At 39.9% G+C, this 17,942-nt stretch overlaps 1 protein-coding gene across 2 annotated transcripts; it reads left to right on the top strand.

Moving 5' to 3' along the window:
• Positions 1–1,662: 1,662 nt before the first annotated feature.
• LOC104437996 lies at positions 1,663–5,606 on the top strand. Of its 2 annotated transcripts, none has more exons than XM_010051054.3 (2): positions 1,663–1,832; positions 2,947–5,606. In XM_010051054.3, exon 2 carries the CDS (start codon positions 3,111–3,113, stop codon positions 5,043–5,045), a length of 1,935 nt encoding a protein of 644 aa, XP_010049356.2. In that variant the 5' UTR covers positions 1,663–1,832; positions 2,947–3,110; the 3' UTR covers positions 5,046–5,606. The 2 variants fall into 2 exon arrangements, with proteins under 2 accessions (XP_010049356.2, XP_039168949.1); XM_039313015.1 differs by having other exon boundaries at positions 2,839–5,606.
• Positions 5,607–17,942: the final 12,336 nt, after the last annotated feature.

Below are 17,942 nucleotides of genomic sequence, written 5' to 3'. Positions count from 1 at the left end.
CAAAGTCCTGCATAATCAAATACATTCACAATCTAATTGTCAATGTCAGTGCCTTAGTCACTTAAAACTTAAAAAACAAGTTTTTCATGGTCTATCCCAATCGCCGAAAAATCTCAAGAAAAACACAAATCATGTCAAGTAACAATCATTGCACTTGCGATGACCTATTCCCGATGAGAAAACTCGAAATTTTCGGTGTCCATGAACCCTAGAAGTTATTCGATTATCTATTCTACCTGGACTTTGCAATATTACCCAGGGTTGTTGGATTGTCACTATCTTCATGATTCATGGTTTAATTCTATAATTCCTAACATGATATTATCATTACTCTGCCAAAGAATATTTGGATTAGAAAAAGATGAAAGCCAACTCATCGTACCTTTTTTTTTTCTTTTTAAACAACTCGCCGTACTTTAGTGGCTTGATTTTTTATGGATCAAACCGATTTTGACATCTAGGGAGAGTTGAGACAAAGAAAATGACTTTTGAGGGTGTGGCATGTCCCAGAAATCTTGTTGAAACACGATTGATGGCAAAAGCTACCGCTAATATACTAGCCAGTTGACATCACTATAATGGGATGAGCTTCGGGTTCGATTCTACTCAAGAACCCCTAACCGGCTGCCTTCATTTCCAGGATGCACGCCCACCCCAACGGTGGGGAAGTAGAGCCCGAATTAGGCTCGGGGAAAGGGCAAGAAACCCTGTTAGGACCCCCGGAGGTTTATTATTACCCTATTTTACATTTGGGGTTGATTCCGATAAACGGAGCAATTTAAATACCTGTTCAAGTCTAAAGAAACATCTCTTGATTGTGGGAGTTTTGATTTGGTCTAGGATTGGGTTCACATGCACAACCTTTGTCGCTGTACAATGGATGAGCTTCAAGTTCAGTTCTACTCAAGAGCCACTTCATGATCGTGGGAGTTCAGATTCAGTCTAGGACTAGTCCATGCTCGTGAGACCTTTGCAACCTTTTAGAATTTGTCGGGTATTGATATAGCTTTGATACTCAAGTAATCAATCACACTCAAAGTTAAAGACCATATGAGAATATAAAGTTTGGATCATTCTATGAAGTTGATTAGCGTTTGACTTAGACTTGAAAATTTATATGACAAGATGTTGAACAATCCAATTCAATTTACATTCCTTTGAACTTTTCATGAATATCATATGACAATTTGCCTTGAATCTTACACCCAAGATATTATATCACTATAATTGATTATAAATTTCCATTAATTATATATAGGTAAGATTTAAAGTCACATTTCAAGAATTCATAAGATTATGAAATTAGTAAGACTTAAGCCAAAAAAACTAATTTGAGCTCAATACAGTACATTTCGTAGTAAGCTTTTTGACGCAGAATTTGATCGTGTCGATATATTTTGTGAGCAATCTTTCGTTACTGATCTGTATCGATAAAATTTCGCATATAAAATTCCAAGTGATGAATGCATTTAAAGATATGCGGTTTTGAAATCGGACTAAAAAAAAAAAAAAAAAAACCTCCAAATCTGTAATACTCATCAAAGGTTAAAAATTAACCATGGTTAAGCATCCCATGGCCTCACACATGAACAGTGATGGCCAGCTTAACCAAGAGATTGAGTAAAATACTAACCATACTCGTACCACCCCCCCACCCTCCTCCTCCTCTCTCTCTCTCTCCCTTTTTCATATGCCATTGAGTACACCACTTTTCTTTTCCATGTGCTTGCGCTTGGTCTGACCAGCAGGCATTGTATGGATCACTGCAGGCGCTGATGCTGGTGGCCTCAGATTCAAATTCCCCTCGTGCACAGCGACCTCCGCGATAATGGGTAACTGCTGCAACCTCCAAAGCTTCCATCTTTACTCGTCTCCGAGTCGTGATTTGCGCCCGGAGCTTCCGCGCTTTACTGGGTTTCGGCGGGGAGGGAGAGAGAGAAAGAGAGAGAAATGTTGGGTTCGCTGTCGGCCGGGAGTCGGATTCTGCGGAATCCCGGGGAATCGAGTGCTCGTGTAGCGTCTTGAAGTTCTTGGTTACGGAGATTGCGATGTTGCTTTATGTTTGCGGCGAGGTTTTGGTCCGTCTTGAGTTCGTTGTTGGGTTGGATCTGGGACGGGTCGCGGGGCGTTAGATTTCGTTCGCGAAAGTTCATGCACCTTTCTCGCTGGGGAAATTGCTGACGTGGGTTTGACTCGCCATGAATTATCTTTGCCCACATGAGACTGGCTCTTCTTCAAGTCAATTTTCGTTGCTGTCGATGTCCGTGTTGTTGTTGCTGTTGCTGTGGATGTTCTGTTCATTTGTATCTGGACCATTCTTTCATCGGTGAAATTATCGAGCGATACGTGCTCTTTGCGCATGTCTTCCCCTTGTTGTAGTCTCGATTCGTCAATTTTGATTCATTTTTCTTTCCTCTTGAAGTTAGATCTCCCCTGTTTTTCATGGTTATGGCATCTGCTCAGTAGGAAATCCCGCCCGTCCATGGGAGATTTTTCTTTTTCCCTGTAACGAAAATCGCTCAGCCCAAATACTAGTTCATGAATTGGAAAGGTCTTCCAAGTGGGGTTCGTGAAAATTTGCGTCTTCATTCTGTAATCTCAAGAATTGAAAATAAAGCATGTGGAGATTGCTTGTTGCTTGGATCGAATATGCTTCTCACATAAACCTCACTAAATGATTAGATATGCACTTGTGCTTTTCTCCTTTCCTTGGTGTTTGTTGTTTGCATTTCCTCATTCATGTGAAGTGACGGGCATGTCGTTTAGAAACATAGAACATATCACTAAAAGACATGCACATCCAAGTGGTTGAAGACCAGCTCCATTTTTTGTGAACAGGCCTTGGACAGGTGTTGACTGCATGTAAAGGCTGTAATCCATGTGAATGTTCTCTCTCCCTCAATTAAAGACGTGCTCATGTTGATAGCTTTTTTTCCTCTTGGTCAGGTCTTGAATTGAGGATGTTACTGCCTTTGTTCTTGGAGTAAAAAAGAGACATGGTTCAAAGAAGATCATTCTTCCATTGTAGTACGTAGTAACTTCTTGTGTAGGTAAAATCAGAGAGAATAGTGCAGCAAGAGAGAGCAATTATCAAGACTCTGAGCAGACTGATGGAGTGTAATAAAGATGATGCAGTCAGGGCTAAAGACATTGCTGATAGAAAGTTCATGGAAAGGGATTATGCTGGTGCAAAAAGATTTGCTCTGAAGGCTCAGAGTTTATATCCTGGACTTGAAGGCCTTACTCAGATGTTGACTATTTTCGATGTTCATTTATGTGCAGAAAATAAGATAAGTGGTGAGGCAGACTGGTATGGCATTCTGGGTGTGAACCCTTGGGATAATGATGAACTGATCAGGAAGCAGTATCGGAAACTTGCACTTATGCTGCACCCCGACAAAAACAAGTCTTTAGGTGCCGATGGTGCATTTAAGCTGGTTTCGGAAGCATGGAGTCTATTATCAGATAAATCTAAAAGACAGGCCTACAACCAAAGGAGGAATTCACGAGTTTCCGACCAGAAAACTCCCGGTACCAGCACTTATCCATCAGCGGCATCCCATCGAAATGGGACCTATTTTGATAACATTGGTTCGAATGCGAAGACGCAACATACGAGTACTCGGGGGAACGCGACTTCTGTACCTTCTAATCGGAAAGCTGATACATTTTGGACTATTTGCAGTAGATGCAAGACCCACTACGAATATCTCAGGATATATCTCAACCACAATCTCCTTTGCCCAAATTGTCATCAGGCTTTTTTTGCAGTGGAGAAGGCACCGCCTGCACACGTTTTTAAGTCATCAAACTTGCCTCATGACCAGACACAACAGAACTCCAAGTATCGTGCTGGTGGGAGTAACAAATCTGCTTCTGGAGTATCGGCTTCTACTGCCACTCAAGGTACGAGTAGGGTTCACCATCAGGTAGCTTCTGAAAGTGAGAGAAGTAACTTTTTTAGGAGGGAGGAATTTATCCATAAAGGAGAAAATCCATCGAAGAAAAGAAGAATGGATGACCATCAGTCCCATGGCTTTGGGGGTTCTGTAGCGAACGAGATGGATAGAATGTACTATTTTTCTGGAAAAAACAAGATGCACTCTGAGAGAGAGTTGTCGAATCCAGAAACGCGACATATGTTGATGGAGAAGGCCCGGGCTGAGATCCGGAAGAAACTGAAAGAGTGGTCCCCTGCAATTAAAGCAAATAAACCAGATAAAAGGGTTGAACACGCAAAAGAGAGGAAAGGGATGCCTGAGGTCAAAGGAAAACAGGACGGCACTCATGTAGATACAAGGAATGGTGAGGCTTTTGCTCCCTTGTCAATCAATGTTCCAGATTCTGATTTTCACAATTTTGATTTGGACCGTAGTGAAAGTTCCTTTGAAGTTGACCATGTATGGGCCTCATATGATGATGATGACGGGATGCCTCGATTCTATGCTAGAATCCAGAAAGTTATCTCTCGGAAGCCATTTAAGATACAGATCAGTTGGCTCAACTCGAAAAACAGTGACGAGTTTGGCCCCCTTGACTGGATGGGGTCTGGTTTCACAAAAACTTGCGGTGATTTTCGGGTTGGCAGGCCTGAAATTAGTACAGCCTTAAATGCATTTTCACATAGGGTAGTCTGGACGAAAGGTTTACGGGGGGTCATACGCATAGTTCCTACGAAAGGGGAAATCTGGGCTCTTTACAGGAACTGGTCCTCTGACTGGAATGAGGATACGCCAGATGAAATTAGGCACAAGTACGATGTGGTGGAAGTTCTTGAGGACTATAATGAGGAACAAGGTGTGTGTGTTGCTCCTCTAATAAAGGTTGCTGGTTTCAGGACAGTGTTTCGTCGGCACATGGATCCAAAGGAAACGAAGTGGGTCCCGAAAGAAGAGATGTACAGCTTCTCTCATCAAGTTCCTCATCATATGCTCACTGGCCAAGAAGCTGCGAATGCTCCCAATGGGTGCCGGGAGCTGGACCCTGCTGCTATACCTATAGAACTCCTTCAAGTGATAACAGAACCTGAGAAGGTTACATGCTAAGGCTGATGAAAGCAATGGTGAAGAGAAGTTAGGGAGAATGAGAATGTTCCAGAAGATGAGGAGCGCAGGGTGGTGGAGACTAATGAAAAAGCTGAGGATGAGAGGTAGTGCTTTTGATCAAGAAGCGTAGGAAGCTGATGTAGAAATTGCTGGAGGCTCTCTCAATCGGAACATCAAGAAAGCTATACACCAAGGTTAGAAAGGTTTTGATTTTGTAAGTCTAACATGAAATATGAAGGACAGTTTTTTTCGTTTTTTGGAGGCCATAGCAATTCTAGAGCTGTCCTAGCCCAAATGATTTTTTTTGTGGTTTCTTGTTGTATGACATGGTGAACATGACACGCGAATGGCAGAGGTTTGGGCACTGGCTCTGCATTCGGTGTTCTAGGGGCAGAACTGGAGAAACCATATTAGGTCGATTCTCAGTGAATGCCTCCATATATTGTTGGCCATACATACTTTTTGACATGATACACGAGTTTCGTTGGAGCCTGTCGAAGCTGATGTAAACTGATTAGACGCACTTTTGAATTTAGTATTGATGCGGTAACAGTCTACGTACGTTTGAGCTTTTATTCTTTTCGCTCTCCAAGCTTTCTGCCACTTCGCCGGGAAGTGAGAGAACGAGTCGAAAAGACAGAAGCTGAAGTGACCGCTTATATATCAACTTATGCCTGACAAAGTTCCGCGTCCCACATGAGGGGTGATGTTTTGATAGTTCTGCAGGCATTTATTTTGCAGCCAGTGTGAATGATAAACTATTCTTTTACGAGTGACTACAACCAAACAAATCAGACAATCTAGATACACATTTACCCACTCGCCATATCCGTGGGTACATTGAATGTGCAGAAATGGCTTGGACAACATGCATACATTTATGCAGGCAAGCTTGTTTTGGTAGTAGAATTGGGTCCCTCTTTACTTCAGGGCGAAATTAGGCATTCTTGTAAGAGGGCAAGCCCAGGAGAAACACCATTAGGAAGATAGCATGTGGTTTACACTATTGTGTCAATCAGCTCGATGCCAACCCATGGGGAGCGAAAGATGATGGTCCTAAGGCCTGGACCCCTGAAAACATGGGGATAGTCAAAGAGAATTCAGCAAACAGGGGGGAAAATGAAAATGAAAACAAAATGATTAGTTGAAAAGAGAGAAAAAGATAGCCTATGGTCATCTCTTTTTGTTATTACTAATTTAACTAGTGGATGATCTACTTAATGGGTGTTGTAAGAAGAAAAAGAGAAAAGGAAGCTAATGGGTAATCTTCAAATTGGATGAGATGAAAGAGTTACTTGGAACTGGGTACTACCAGGATCCTTGGTGTCTGGTATGAAGGTTTTCACCTTTATATTGGGGCCGCTTTGCCTGCCAAATAACCTTAATGGGTTGACAGGGCTGTGTTTTTTATTTTAATATACCGGTCCCCATATGCCAAGCACCCTCTTAAGTCCCTTCTATATATTTTTCCTTCTGTATATTTTTCTTCCCAGGAGGAAATACCCTCTAATTGCTTTAAATATTGAAAGTTTCGAGCTCCATATTGAAACATGATGAAGTCTTTTAAGGACTTGCTTATGTCCATAGTTCAGACCCTTTTGAGCTTTAGACAAAAGGGTAAAACACAGAGCATCAAACCAGCAATTCTTGCAGAGTGAGATAAGGCCTCCTTATTACTCACGGGCCATGGGCCTGAAAAGCTTTAACGACGAAACAGTTCAATAAATGTCTTAATCAGAGAGAGAGAGAAAGAGAGAGTTGAGCCAAAAAGCATATTCCCTCTCAAATGCTTTTCTCCTATATTTTAATGGGAGATATTTTTCACCCAGTGCAGAGCTGAACCCACTTTGGATGTCAGGTAGGTACCAAGGTCATCTCCCTCCATCTTGGTTTTTTTTTTTTTATTAGGTCGAGGATTAAAAGTATCTGGTCCTTAAAGAAAAGAACACGAGAAAAAGACATCATAAGTGTGTTATCACGCTTGTCTCAATGCCATAAATTGATTAGTTGAATGCTATAATTTTCAAATCGATTATTTAAATGTCAAATCGATAGATTTTAATATCATGTCCGATTTTCCAGGATTGCTGGCATAATTCAACCAAATATTTTTTTCAAAATTAGTACTCTAAAGGTTTTAAGGACATGTATCTTGATTAGTAGGTGGAAAATAATTCGACATGGTTGTCATATTGGACATCCGAAGGAGGTTCGTAACACATGGCAATAGGCAAAGTATAAATCCTTCATATACGAGGAATTAGGGTGAACCAAATATAAAAAAAGTAAAAAAAGTTAATTTTTTTAGGTTAATATCATGAAAAATCCTAAATTGGTATATTTATGACAAATTTATTTCACAAATAAATATATTTATAATAAATTTATCATCTATTAATTTTCGAACGTTTCCGTCAAATTATTGTGTTAAATGAAATATGACAATTGACGAATGTACCAATTTAGATATCACTCTTTGTTTTTTTACAGATAATCAGGCTATAATTTTTCGTCATATTAATCTAATTTAACGGAAACTAATTGAGAAAAATTTATCATAAATATATCAATTCAATGTCTTTGATGATATCAACCCAATCAAATATAAATAAAAGTTGATACGTTTTTTTTGTATTATGAAACCCTAGGAAAATCCGGGTCGCTATCGACTACTTTCTTGAAAAAGCTGAGTGCACTAAAACCAACGTATCCATAAATATTATATAATCATTTTGCCATTGTCCGTGCGAAATTCGCGTGCGCACATTGTGGAACAACTGTTACTAGTCCATCTTAATTTATCCTTTCTTTTTTCCTCTCTTTTTCATTTCTTATAATGAAAGTGGACACAAGAATCGGATTTGCAACTTCACAGAATCTTTCGAGTAATTTAAGCTTCCTCTAAAGCAATAAAAGATCTAAGGGAGAGTGCGAAACCCTAAAAAGGCCCCAACCCTTTATGCTCTTAATTAATTAGAGAGGGATTCCACACTCTTTCTTCGGAATAAAGAAAATTATCAAATGGATTAAAGTAATTAATGCAATTAGAACATTTTAATATGAAAAAATCGCACATTCATCGAATAATTTATAGTTTTAGAACCATCGACGTGGCCTCACAATATCTTATATTGAAATCCATTCATGAAATACTAAATCGCATTTTTGTTTAATAATTTAACCTTTAGAACATGTGGCAAAGCATTTCTCAAGAGCCACACCGAGTTGGTTTTTTTTTCTTCGGTATTAAGTGAGAGGAATCCTTTTGGCTTCTTTTAAGCTTTTCGTCTTTTTAAGAGCTAAAGATCTTGTTTAATTACCAAGCACTAATCTTTAATTAGCGATTTAATTAATCTCTCAAGATTCTGGAAGGGTTCTTGCTCTTCAATAAGATCGCATTGTGGTGGTCCAAGAACTACTAATTTAAAGGTCATCGAGTGTCGCGGATCTGGGTGTACTCCATGAATTGCATGTGAAGCCCATACTGTACAGTTCACAAGTTTTTTTTTTTAATGTTAAATTGTTATACAGTATCGGACAGCTCTTGCACCATTTAAAAACCTTGGATCATTGATGCAAGTTGTTCGACAGCACTATCGTTTCGTGAGGCTTGACCTTGTCAATTTGAGTCTGAATGATTCTTTTGATATTTAGCTCGGAGAAACATAACTAATGCGCATCAAGGATTCAGATGTGCCACGCACCACGCATCATGGGGTTGAGCGAGATTCACACGTCAATCCCCACAACTTAACTTGGTTAGTGCGTTACGATGTCGAATATTCTTGACCAATGGGCTAGTCGAACCTAGTGCAGGCCTAAGTGTTTCCTCAGCCAGACCAATCCATGTCTAAAGATTTGCCGAATCATTTACATAAGATTATTTGGATTGGAATAGATGAGATGGGTACTTCGGACCCGAAAAAAGAAAATTGCTTGTGCGGACCCATTCAATTTGCCCTTGTACTCAGTGGGCCACCCGCTCATTAATCAGCGGTCTAAGGTCTAATATGGAGTATACACCTCATTTCTTTTACCATTCTTGAAAGATTGTCCGAAGTTTCTTGATCGGAACAATTACTCACCGTCCTCATCAGATCGGGTTGCCACGGGTTTCGACAATCTATGGCTTCGTTCCTAGGATGAAGGATGCGACGAGACCGGACCTTAAATCGTAAGCACACAAAAACATAGGAAAACAGAAGCTTCTTGTTCTTCTGGCAAACTGAACGCACCGGAAGAAACAAAGGCTGCGGTCGTGTTCACTTGGCCTCCTTTTTTCCAAGTGCACAAATGCTCGATGACGCAGATGATGGCCACATTGAAAACATTCGAGTAGGTTTCCACGACAACTAGCGCATCAACAACACTCCTAATTTTCAACCATATGTTCATATCATTTCAGTTCGAGGTGTCCCGTCAATCCTTGATGTTTGTTTGGTGAGTTGTGTGCATGTCGCGACATCGAACTTTCGCTTCTAATTACTTCCACTGCTCTATCATGCCGTTCCGCTTCTATAGAAGAATCGAGATCTCTAATTTACTGAAGCAGCATAAAGGATGCCGTATAATCAGTGGCGGAAAAGTATAGTTTCTGTCAAGTGCTGTCATTATCTTGCCACATGTCGTGTACTAAATCTTATATTTATATTATTAGCTTTTTTCTGATAATAATAGCACACTTTATTTTATACCTTTTTTTTTTTTTTGAATTTTTTTACTTAACAGTGGATGCTTATTATTGATGCCAAATTCAAAAGGGTCGCATCCACAAGCTTTCCAGTTAAAGACCCACTCACCGACAAATAGCCTCCCTTAGGGTTGGGATCTAAGCCACTTCGAGGACCCGCACTCATTGGATTTTCTCCATTTTATATATTCAATAACTGATATTTTTTTCTTGTAGAAGGAAAATGCTTCATGATCTTCGAATTCAACTATATCATGGGCTCTTATGCTTCATTTTTGAATGATGGGGTAATTATACAATTAGTCTTGGACTTATTGTGCAAATGGTAATTCATTCCTAAACTTTTTATAATCCCCAATTTAGCTCTAAACCTTTATGTATAATTCTAATGTAATTATTTCAATCAAATTTCACTAGAAAATGGCTGACGCAATGGTGGGGAAAAGTCTTAGAAAGTCCTAAACCTTAGTGCTAATTTAGTCTTTCCGACTAATTTTGGCTAGATATTGTTGAAATAGATATTAGTCAACCTATGTGGCACCTCCAGCACTGATTAGATAATTTTAAATAATTTTAAATATTTTTAGATAATTTCCCATTTTCTTCACCTTTTGTCGGGGATTAGCCACTAGCCATAGGTGATGCTCGAGGGGGTTGGCCTCACTTGGGCGAGGTTGCTATTGCTCGCCATTTGTGAGGCCTGGTTGGGTGAGGGCTCCCCTTGCTAGATTTGGCGAGGCTGGCCCTCGCCTTGCTAGGCCTCTTTGATGGTGGGTGATGGCAACCTCGCCTAGGCAAGGCCACCCCACTTAGCCATCACCCGTGGGCGATCATTGGCAAAAGGAAGAAGAAAAGGGAAAAAAAGAAGAAAAATCTATATTAAAATTTTTATTAAAAATTATTCATGTTAGTATCGGCAGTGCCACGTAAGCCGGTCGACGTCCTTATTAACAATTTTTAGCCAAAATTAGCCCGAATGAATGAATTGACACTAAATCAAAAATTTTAGAACTAAATTGGTATAAGTGCAATAGAATTAGAACTTTTCCAACACTTTTTCCCACGACAGTCTGCCACGTGGCATGGCTAGCAAAAATTAGTCCACCGCGCAAGTAATTTCTTACAGAAATTAATTGGGAGGATTATATTTGAATTTTGCATAAATGTTTATAATTGGATTGATTTCCGTATGATAAATTTAGGACTGATTTGATTATCTTCTCTAAAAATGATTGTTCAACATGACATCGAAGTTGGAATCCTACAGTGGTTCAATAATTCTGGGCATTTCGTCAATGAGATTATGTTTATATTTGTCACTATTTTAGCATAGGGTCCTATTATACACACGAGGGACAACAGGGGGGGATACTATTTTCTTTTTCTTGATTATCATTTTAGATACGACCTATACATAGATTCAGGGAGACAGCACTAACGGTACGAAGGGGGTACGCAGCCACGAAAAGAAGTGCCCCAAATAATGGAAGGCAAAAAACCAATCTCGAAGTCAAAACGACAAATTGACGGCACAACACGTGTCGTGGAGTCACCAGACATGCTCTGCTCACTTCACTCTGCTACAGACTCTGTGCCCCAGTAGCGTGCATGCTCTCGTTTAGTCTTCGCTTTCCTTTCCGTCCCTTTTTGCGGCACTTCCTTTGGGGCTTCTCGTTCCACGGAATCTAGGACGGACACGCGTCGCGCTTTTCCCACCATCGCATGGATGTCCACGCTTGCTTTTGCATGTTTCAAAGACACATCAGGAAAAAAGATGCATTCGGGTCACTCTTTGTTCTCTTCTTTCTCCCTTTTTGGAGAAGCCCACCATGATGTCTGGTCTGACCTCGGTTGCAGCAGCAAAGGACTTGCTGTCGTTTCTGGCGGGAGGGGTCGATACAAGAAGCCAAAACTGTTTTGGGACAGGTTGACCAGGTTTCTCCTGCTGGCGATGGGTTCTTGTGTTGGTTGATGATGGGTTGCTTTTTTGGGGAGGTTTGTATCATCGACGGAGTCACATTTTCGCTCTTTTTAGTCTCGCCGGCCTTGTCTAGGTCTGCACAGCGCGGTGGGGTTCTATAACTTTGATGCGATTGCATTTGAGTTCGATCGTTCGGTTTCGTTGTCGATATAGTTTGTCTCAATTGATGATTTTTTCTATACAAGCTAAACAGTGCATGTCATCAGCGGGGCCTCTGTCACTATGGTCACTTAGTGTAATCTACCAACTAAAATATACCCATGTTCTATGAAAATAGACATATGAAGAATTTTCATACCTCCCTAGAAATAAGACTATACATCTCCGTACCATCCCTAATCCTAGTCAAGATATTTTGGGATTCGCCATTACTTGGCATCTTGGCATAGAGGTTGTCATTCCTCTCTAATCTTTTCGTCCCATCATTTTTACAGCGAAATTCGCTACCACTCATCATAATTGATGCCACTCTCATCAAAATTGATAAAGTGGAATTTCAAAACCAACATAACCCATGGTGGTTGAGGAATCTTGTTGGTATTAGCATGAGTTGCTTGTTTGGAAAACCACATACGATCATCCGCCACGTTATCTAGCACACTAGTTTTTACACAACAATCTAAATGTGCACGAACATTACCCTTTTGTCATTAAATATTGATGGATGTCCATTGGTCCCAAGCTCACCCGAATGGCATGATTACGGAAGCGATTAGTACTAAGATAAGTAGGTGAATGATTGAATAATGACAACGATGGCATCAAGATCTCTCCCTCCAGAAGGCCCTAAAAGAACAACATAACACTAGTCAAATGAGCCAAAAGCCACAGCTTTATCTAGAAAGATACAGCCTTGCCCTAAAGGCAGCTTCTCGTTCTTGCTGGTCCGGCTCTCAAACACTTGCCAACTGCCAACCTAATCAATGCTTCTGGCATATCCACTTTTCATGGGCCAAACTATTCGAATTTGTGACATCCCTGAATTGACTCACTTAAAATATTATCTGCCTTGATTTGTCCCATACCAAGTCTCACAATTTTATCCTTTGGCATATAAGCATGCATTTTCTTGGGAGGTCACCCATAAGCATGCATTTTTTCAAGAGATCGCCTATCCGGGTAATGTGGGCTCACTTAACTTTAAAATTCCAAAGAAAACTTGCTATTATGTTAAAAGGCACCTCCATGAGTTAATTCTAATTTATATATATATGCTCTTGCCTTGTTCGATGTATATTTTGGTTTGTTCCTGCTCCCTTCGCCATTCTAGAAGCTTGCTAGAAGCCACTTCTTATCTAGGCCCTTTGGCCTTGACGATACTCCTTGCCCTCATTGAATTAGTTCATTACAAACCCACCAGCTTCTACTTGGTTCGTTCTTGAACCGCACACCTACTAGAGGGGATCCCACTTTGACACAATATCGTGACATCCCTAAATTAACCCACTTAAGGTATCGTTCGCTATGGCCCGTCTCATGCCGAGCCTTATGGTTTTGTAGTTTGACATATAGGCAGGCACTTTACTAGGAGGTCATTCATCCTAGTAGTGTTCTAGTCTGGACTTACTTAATTTTGGAGTTTCAAAGCAAAACTTGCTGTTGTGTTAAAAAGTGCCTCCATGAATCAATCCAGTTCCCTCATATATCTCACAAATTTTGGTTCATTTCTACCCCATTCACCATTCTAAACGCCTACCAAGAGCAGCTCTTTGTCCATACCGCTAGCCCCAACGACCACTCCTCGCCTTCACCAGACTGGATTGTTACAGAATTGCGGTTTTATGTGGAGGGTTTGGATTGGATGCCCGAAGTCAACACTCTCTGCGTATCATTCCCAGCCCTGTGTCACACCCTTTTTTAATAGCTCCCGTTGCATCGTTATCGCTTGCAGGTGGGGGGAAAGGCAGCTCGGCAGCTCGCGCATATCGTGGGTCGAGGGAGTCTGACGGAAAAGAGAGGTTCTAGATGATGGCTTGAGTTGACATTGGCGCTTTGATATGGGCAGGAAGCTGAAACCCTATCTTGAAACCTTATCTGTCTTTGGGCATGTGATTTGCCCTAATGCGATGCGTGATGTGAGGACCTTTGATGATTATTAGTATATGATCCTTTGTTTCACTTTCAGCGTGAGAAAAAAGGTACAATAAATGAGGACGGTCCTAGGATCATGCATCGAGAAAGTCCTGGAGCTTGTGACAAGAACTCATCGTTGTGAATGAAAATGGAGTAATCTGCCACGTTAAAATGATCACCCCAGAGGTTTCATTGACTAAAGGTGTGAATGATAATCATTTTGTTTTAGAAACAATTTTTGATTAAAAATAGATTTTTTTTTTTCTATTTTATAAAATATTTTTAAATAGAAAATGTGTTTGATAACGACACAAAGATTCCATTCAGGAACAAAAATTCGTTTAATAACAACTTCAAATTTCTATTTCTTTCGAGCAAAGACTTATACAACTCCACAGCTTCCTTCTCTTTGCCGTAATTGAAGAACCAATCCATGAATGTAGCGTTCCCAACTCCATCATTGACTAGACCCCTCTCTTTAGGCTCATTGAACAACTTGCACCCTGTCCAGAATTTCCCGGGTTGAGAAAACTGGAAATCAAATTGTTGTAAACCAAAGAATCAGCTCCACGACCGTTATTCAACAACTAATGCAAAAGATCGATGCCTTCCTCTATCCTCCCGGCGATAATGAGACCCTTAGGATGCTTATAAGTGACGAAAGAGGGATTAAAAGGGGCATGGGCTAGGATGTGGCGGTAGACGTTGAGAGCAGTGTCGACGTTTCCCATATTACAATGGGTGTTGGTCAAATTATTGTAAGAGACAATGTTGGGGACGATGTTGGACTAGTTGAAGAAGAAGTGGAAGAGGGCAATAGCGTCATTTTACCTCTTGTAGTGGTGCATAGAATTGACGATGGCGTTGCAAATGAGGATCCGTTTTTTTTTTTCTTTTTGGTTTGGTTGGGGGGGGAGGATGAGCATCAAGATCTGCAGCACTAGAGATGAGCATGGGTTCAAGGTAGAACTCAGAATTTAAGAATCGAACATGTGGGAACCTATTATGTTTCAGATTGAATAGGTTCCAAATTTCAAAAGTTGGGGAATTTGTTTACAAATAGGTTCTAGGTTAGTGGTATTGGAACCTATATCATAGAATTTGGAGTATGTTTTTGTTTTTTCTTGGTTTATGTGTTCACGCAATATTGTAGTATTTCATTGCATTCGATGATGAGTATATAATATAGAACTACTAATTTGAGTTTCCATTTTATTACTAAAACTTTTACTTTGTTAATATTTCATATATTTGTGTATCTAAATATAAATTATGGTTAGTGAATTGCAACAATAAGTAGTGGTTATTAAATGTGATATTCACTACAATTATTCAATTAATGTGTAAGTTTCAGATTCTCGGTGAAACCCGGAATTTGTTATTGGGTAGATTCCGGATTCTAGGATATGCATGGTAAGTTTAGATTATAGAAAATGAGATGTCTATTCCAATGTATAGGTTTCAGATTTTAGGTGAAATTTGGAACAACTCACCCCTATCCAGCACGGATAAGGGACTAGATGAGATTGTGGAGGGTGAGGCGAGGGCCAATGAGGGCGTTGGGATTGCCGGGAGGAGGGGGGCTAGTTGTCGCAGCGAAGGGCATAAAGAGGGGGCTCGATGCCAAGGCTGCATTTGGTGGCAACCTCCGCAACAAAGCTGAAGGTGAAGGAGCGATGTTAAGCAGTGGGAGCTAAAGAGGGAAGGAGGAGGAGGAGGAGGAGGAGGAGGAGGAGGAGGGGAGGAGGGAGAGGAGTAGTGGCAAAAAGAGCGGAGGAGGATGCGGTAGAGGGTGAGAAGAGAAAAATTTTCTTCATCAATTAGAAGGGTTTTTATTTTTGTTTTCATTTTGAAAATAGAATAATAGAAAATTTCCACTTCTCATTTGTGTTCTAAACTTATTTCTAAACTAAAAATTTGTCCCGAAAATAGAAAAATAAAATTACGTTACCAAACGGATTTTCTATTTCAAACCTGTTCTTGATAATAAAAAAAATAAAATAATTATCATGTGCGTCCTAAACCATTTCTTGTATTAAGTAGAGCTTATGTAGGAAGAGGACAATGAGTGCATGATTTATCTTTGGAGAGTGATGAAACACATAGAAAACTGCACATGATACATATGATGTGACTATAATTGATTCAGCAAATCCTTTCGACAGGATTTGAGGACATGACAAAATGGAGTTCAGACACGTCTTTCGGTGTTTCCTCGGCTGCGTTTGGTTTAGATTCAAAAATGAACTTTGAGAAAATGTAAATATCTTTGACTTAAAGAGCTTTGGGGAAATGCAAATTGCGTTTAGTAAAAAATTCTTTATAAAGCTATTTTAGGGTAAATAGTGTTTGGCAAATCTTTTTTTATAAAGGGATTTTGGATTTCTTTTCTTTTTTTTATAAAAAAATATTAAACTATTTGCTAACTGTAGTGAATGTGATGGTACTTTTGGAACAAATGAGAGGTAAAATTGAAAAAGTAAAAAAAATTACAAATACTGAAAGCCCAAAGTTGGTCCCTATTAATATTGAGTGTTAAACTTTCTTAAGGTCAGTATTTGACCGAAAGTCCTTTGGACAGACTTGTCAAATACTCCAGCATTTTCTCAAGAGGCTTTGATGGTCGAAAAGCTAAACCAAATACACCTTAAATCTTGAAACCCATGCATCATCTTTCGTGAACCATCTCGGTGCCTTTCTTAGACTTCAAATGCCTATTCTAAACATGCACCACCTCCCTCCGAACCATCCTGTGGAGCCATTGTACGTATGAAACTGCAGAGCTCTGTGCATCGCTCAGTGTGAAGAGAGAGGGAGAGAATTCCATTCATGATGTCGACCGGAGGACGAAAGCCGTTGATCGATTCCTCCTTGCCTTGAAAAGGAAGATGATGACATTGTATATTGTCTTCTCCTTTAAAATGCTTTTGGCTATGATTTTTAATTTGATTGGATGGAGAAAAGCTCAAGGTTGACCGAGGACGGAGAACTATAGACTTTGATTTTTAAAGCTATGGCGGCTATTGAGATGCGGTCGGCTGAAAAGCAAAGCGCGTGTTTAGTCGCCCGTCAAGGGGAGAAAGAATCACCGCGGTTACGTCAATAGCCACCTTTTTCACATGAAAATGAAAAGAGATGGGGAGTTCGAGTTCTCACTTTCTCCAAAAGCTTGAGTGAGAACGTTTAGTTTCAAATATGGAATTTGATTTTTACGCTTTACTAAGAGACATAACAAAATTTGAGAGTGAGTTGACAATTAGAATATGACAAACAAACCAAAAAAGGGGAGAGAAAGAAAAAGAAAACAAACCCGAAATTCCAAGTGTATTTATCATCAAATGATTGTATTCTTTTTTCGTATTTATCCCCAAATTATCATTTACTTTGCAAACTCGAATTATAGATCATAATGACCGAATGTAATGTGGGGAAGGAAGGTGTTGTAATAGGAGCTTTAAATTTTGATAAATTTCGATCTATTATGTGAGGTTGTCATTCTTTGATAAATAACAAACTCGACTCTCCGACGGCCTAGGCATTGGGTGTTTTTCTTCTTTTTTCCAAAAAGGTCTTTGAAATTGACAAAATCAACTCGATAAAGCAATTTCTAAAAAGATTATTTCCCTTCATATTTTTCTGGATACTTTTCCGAAAAGCCTACAAGGAGGAAGTTCTAACTCTAAACCCTAATCTACGGAAAATGAAATTAGATGATTTATATGGCGACGTGAGACCGATTAATGTTAACCAAACACCAACTTCTATCTTCCGATTATTTTTTTCTCTCCTGATCTAACTCGCCATTAAATAATTAATGAAATGTCCAGCTACATGGCCGACATAATTTATGCAGCCGACAGATAATATTCCCAGCTCCTCTTTTATTTTTTTTATTTTTTCACGTTGACAATGAAATGTCGCTTTTACCGAAGCCCCTAGCAGTTTAATTCGGCAATTAAAAAACAAAAAGAGGGCCCCCTCCCCCTTTTCCTTTTTTTTTTTTTCCGAATATATATGAAATTAAAAATTCCTCATTTTGTTCTCACTATCGCGAAAGGGAAATAACAAACCGCCACCGTGTCCTTTTTCGTCAAACGAGACGCTCCGCAAGACGCCAAGACGGGGAACCGGACAAGGCGAGTGGCACGATCGT

This window comes from Eucalyptus grandis, chromosome 1 (genome assembly GCF_016545825.1).
Source record: "Eucalyptus grandis isolate ANBG69807.140 chromosome 1, ASM1654582v1, whole genome shotgun sequence".
Lineage (NCBI taxonomy): Eukaryota > Viridiplantae > Streptophyta > Magnoliopsida > Myrtales > Myrtaceae > Eucalyptus > Eucalyptus grandis.
Note: the sequence above shows the minus strand (reverse complement) of the source record. Positions and strands in the feature narration are given on the sequence as shown.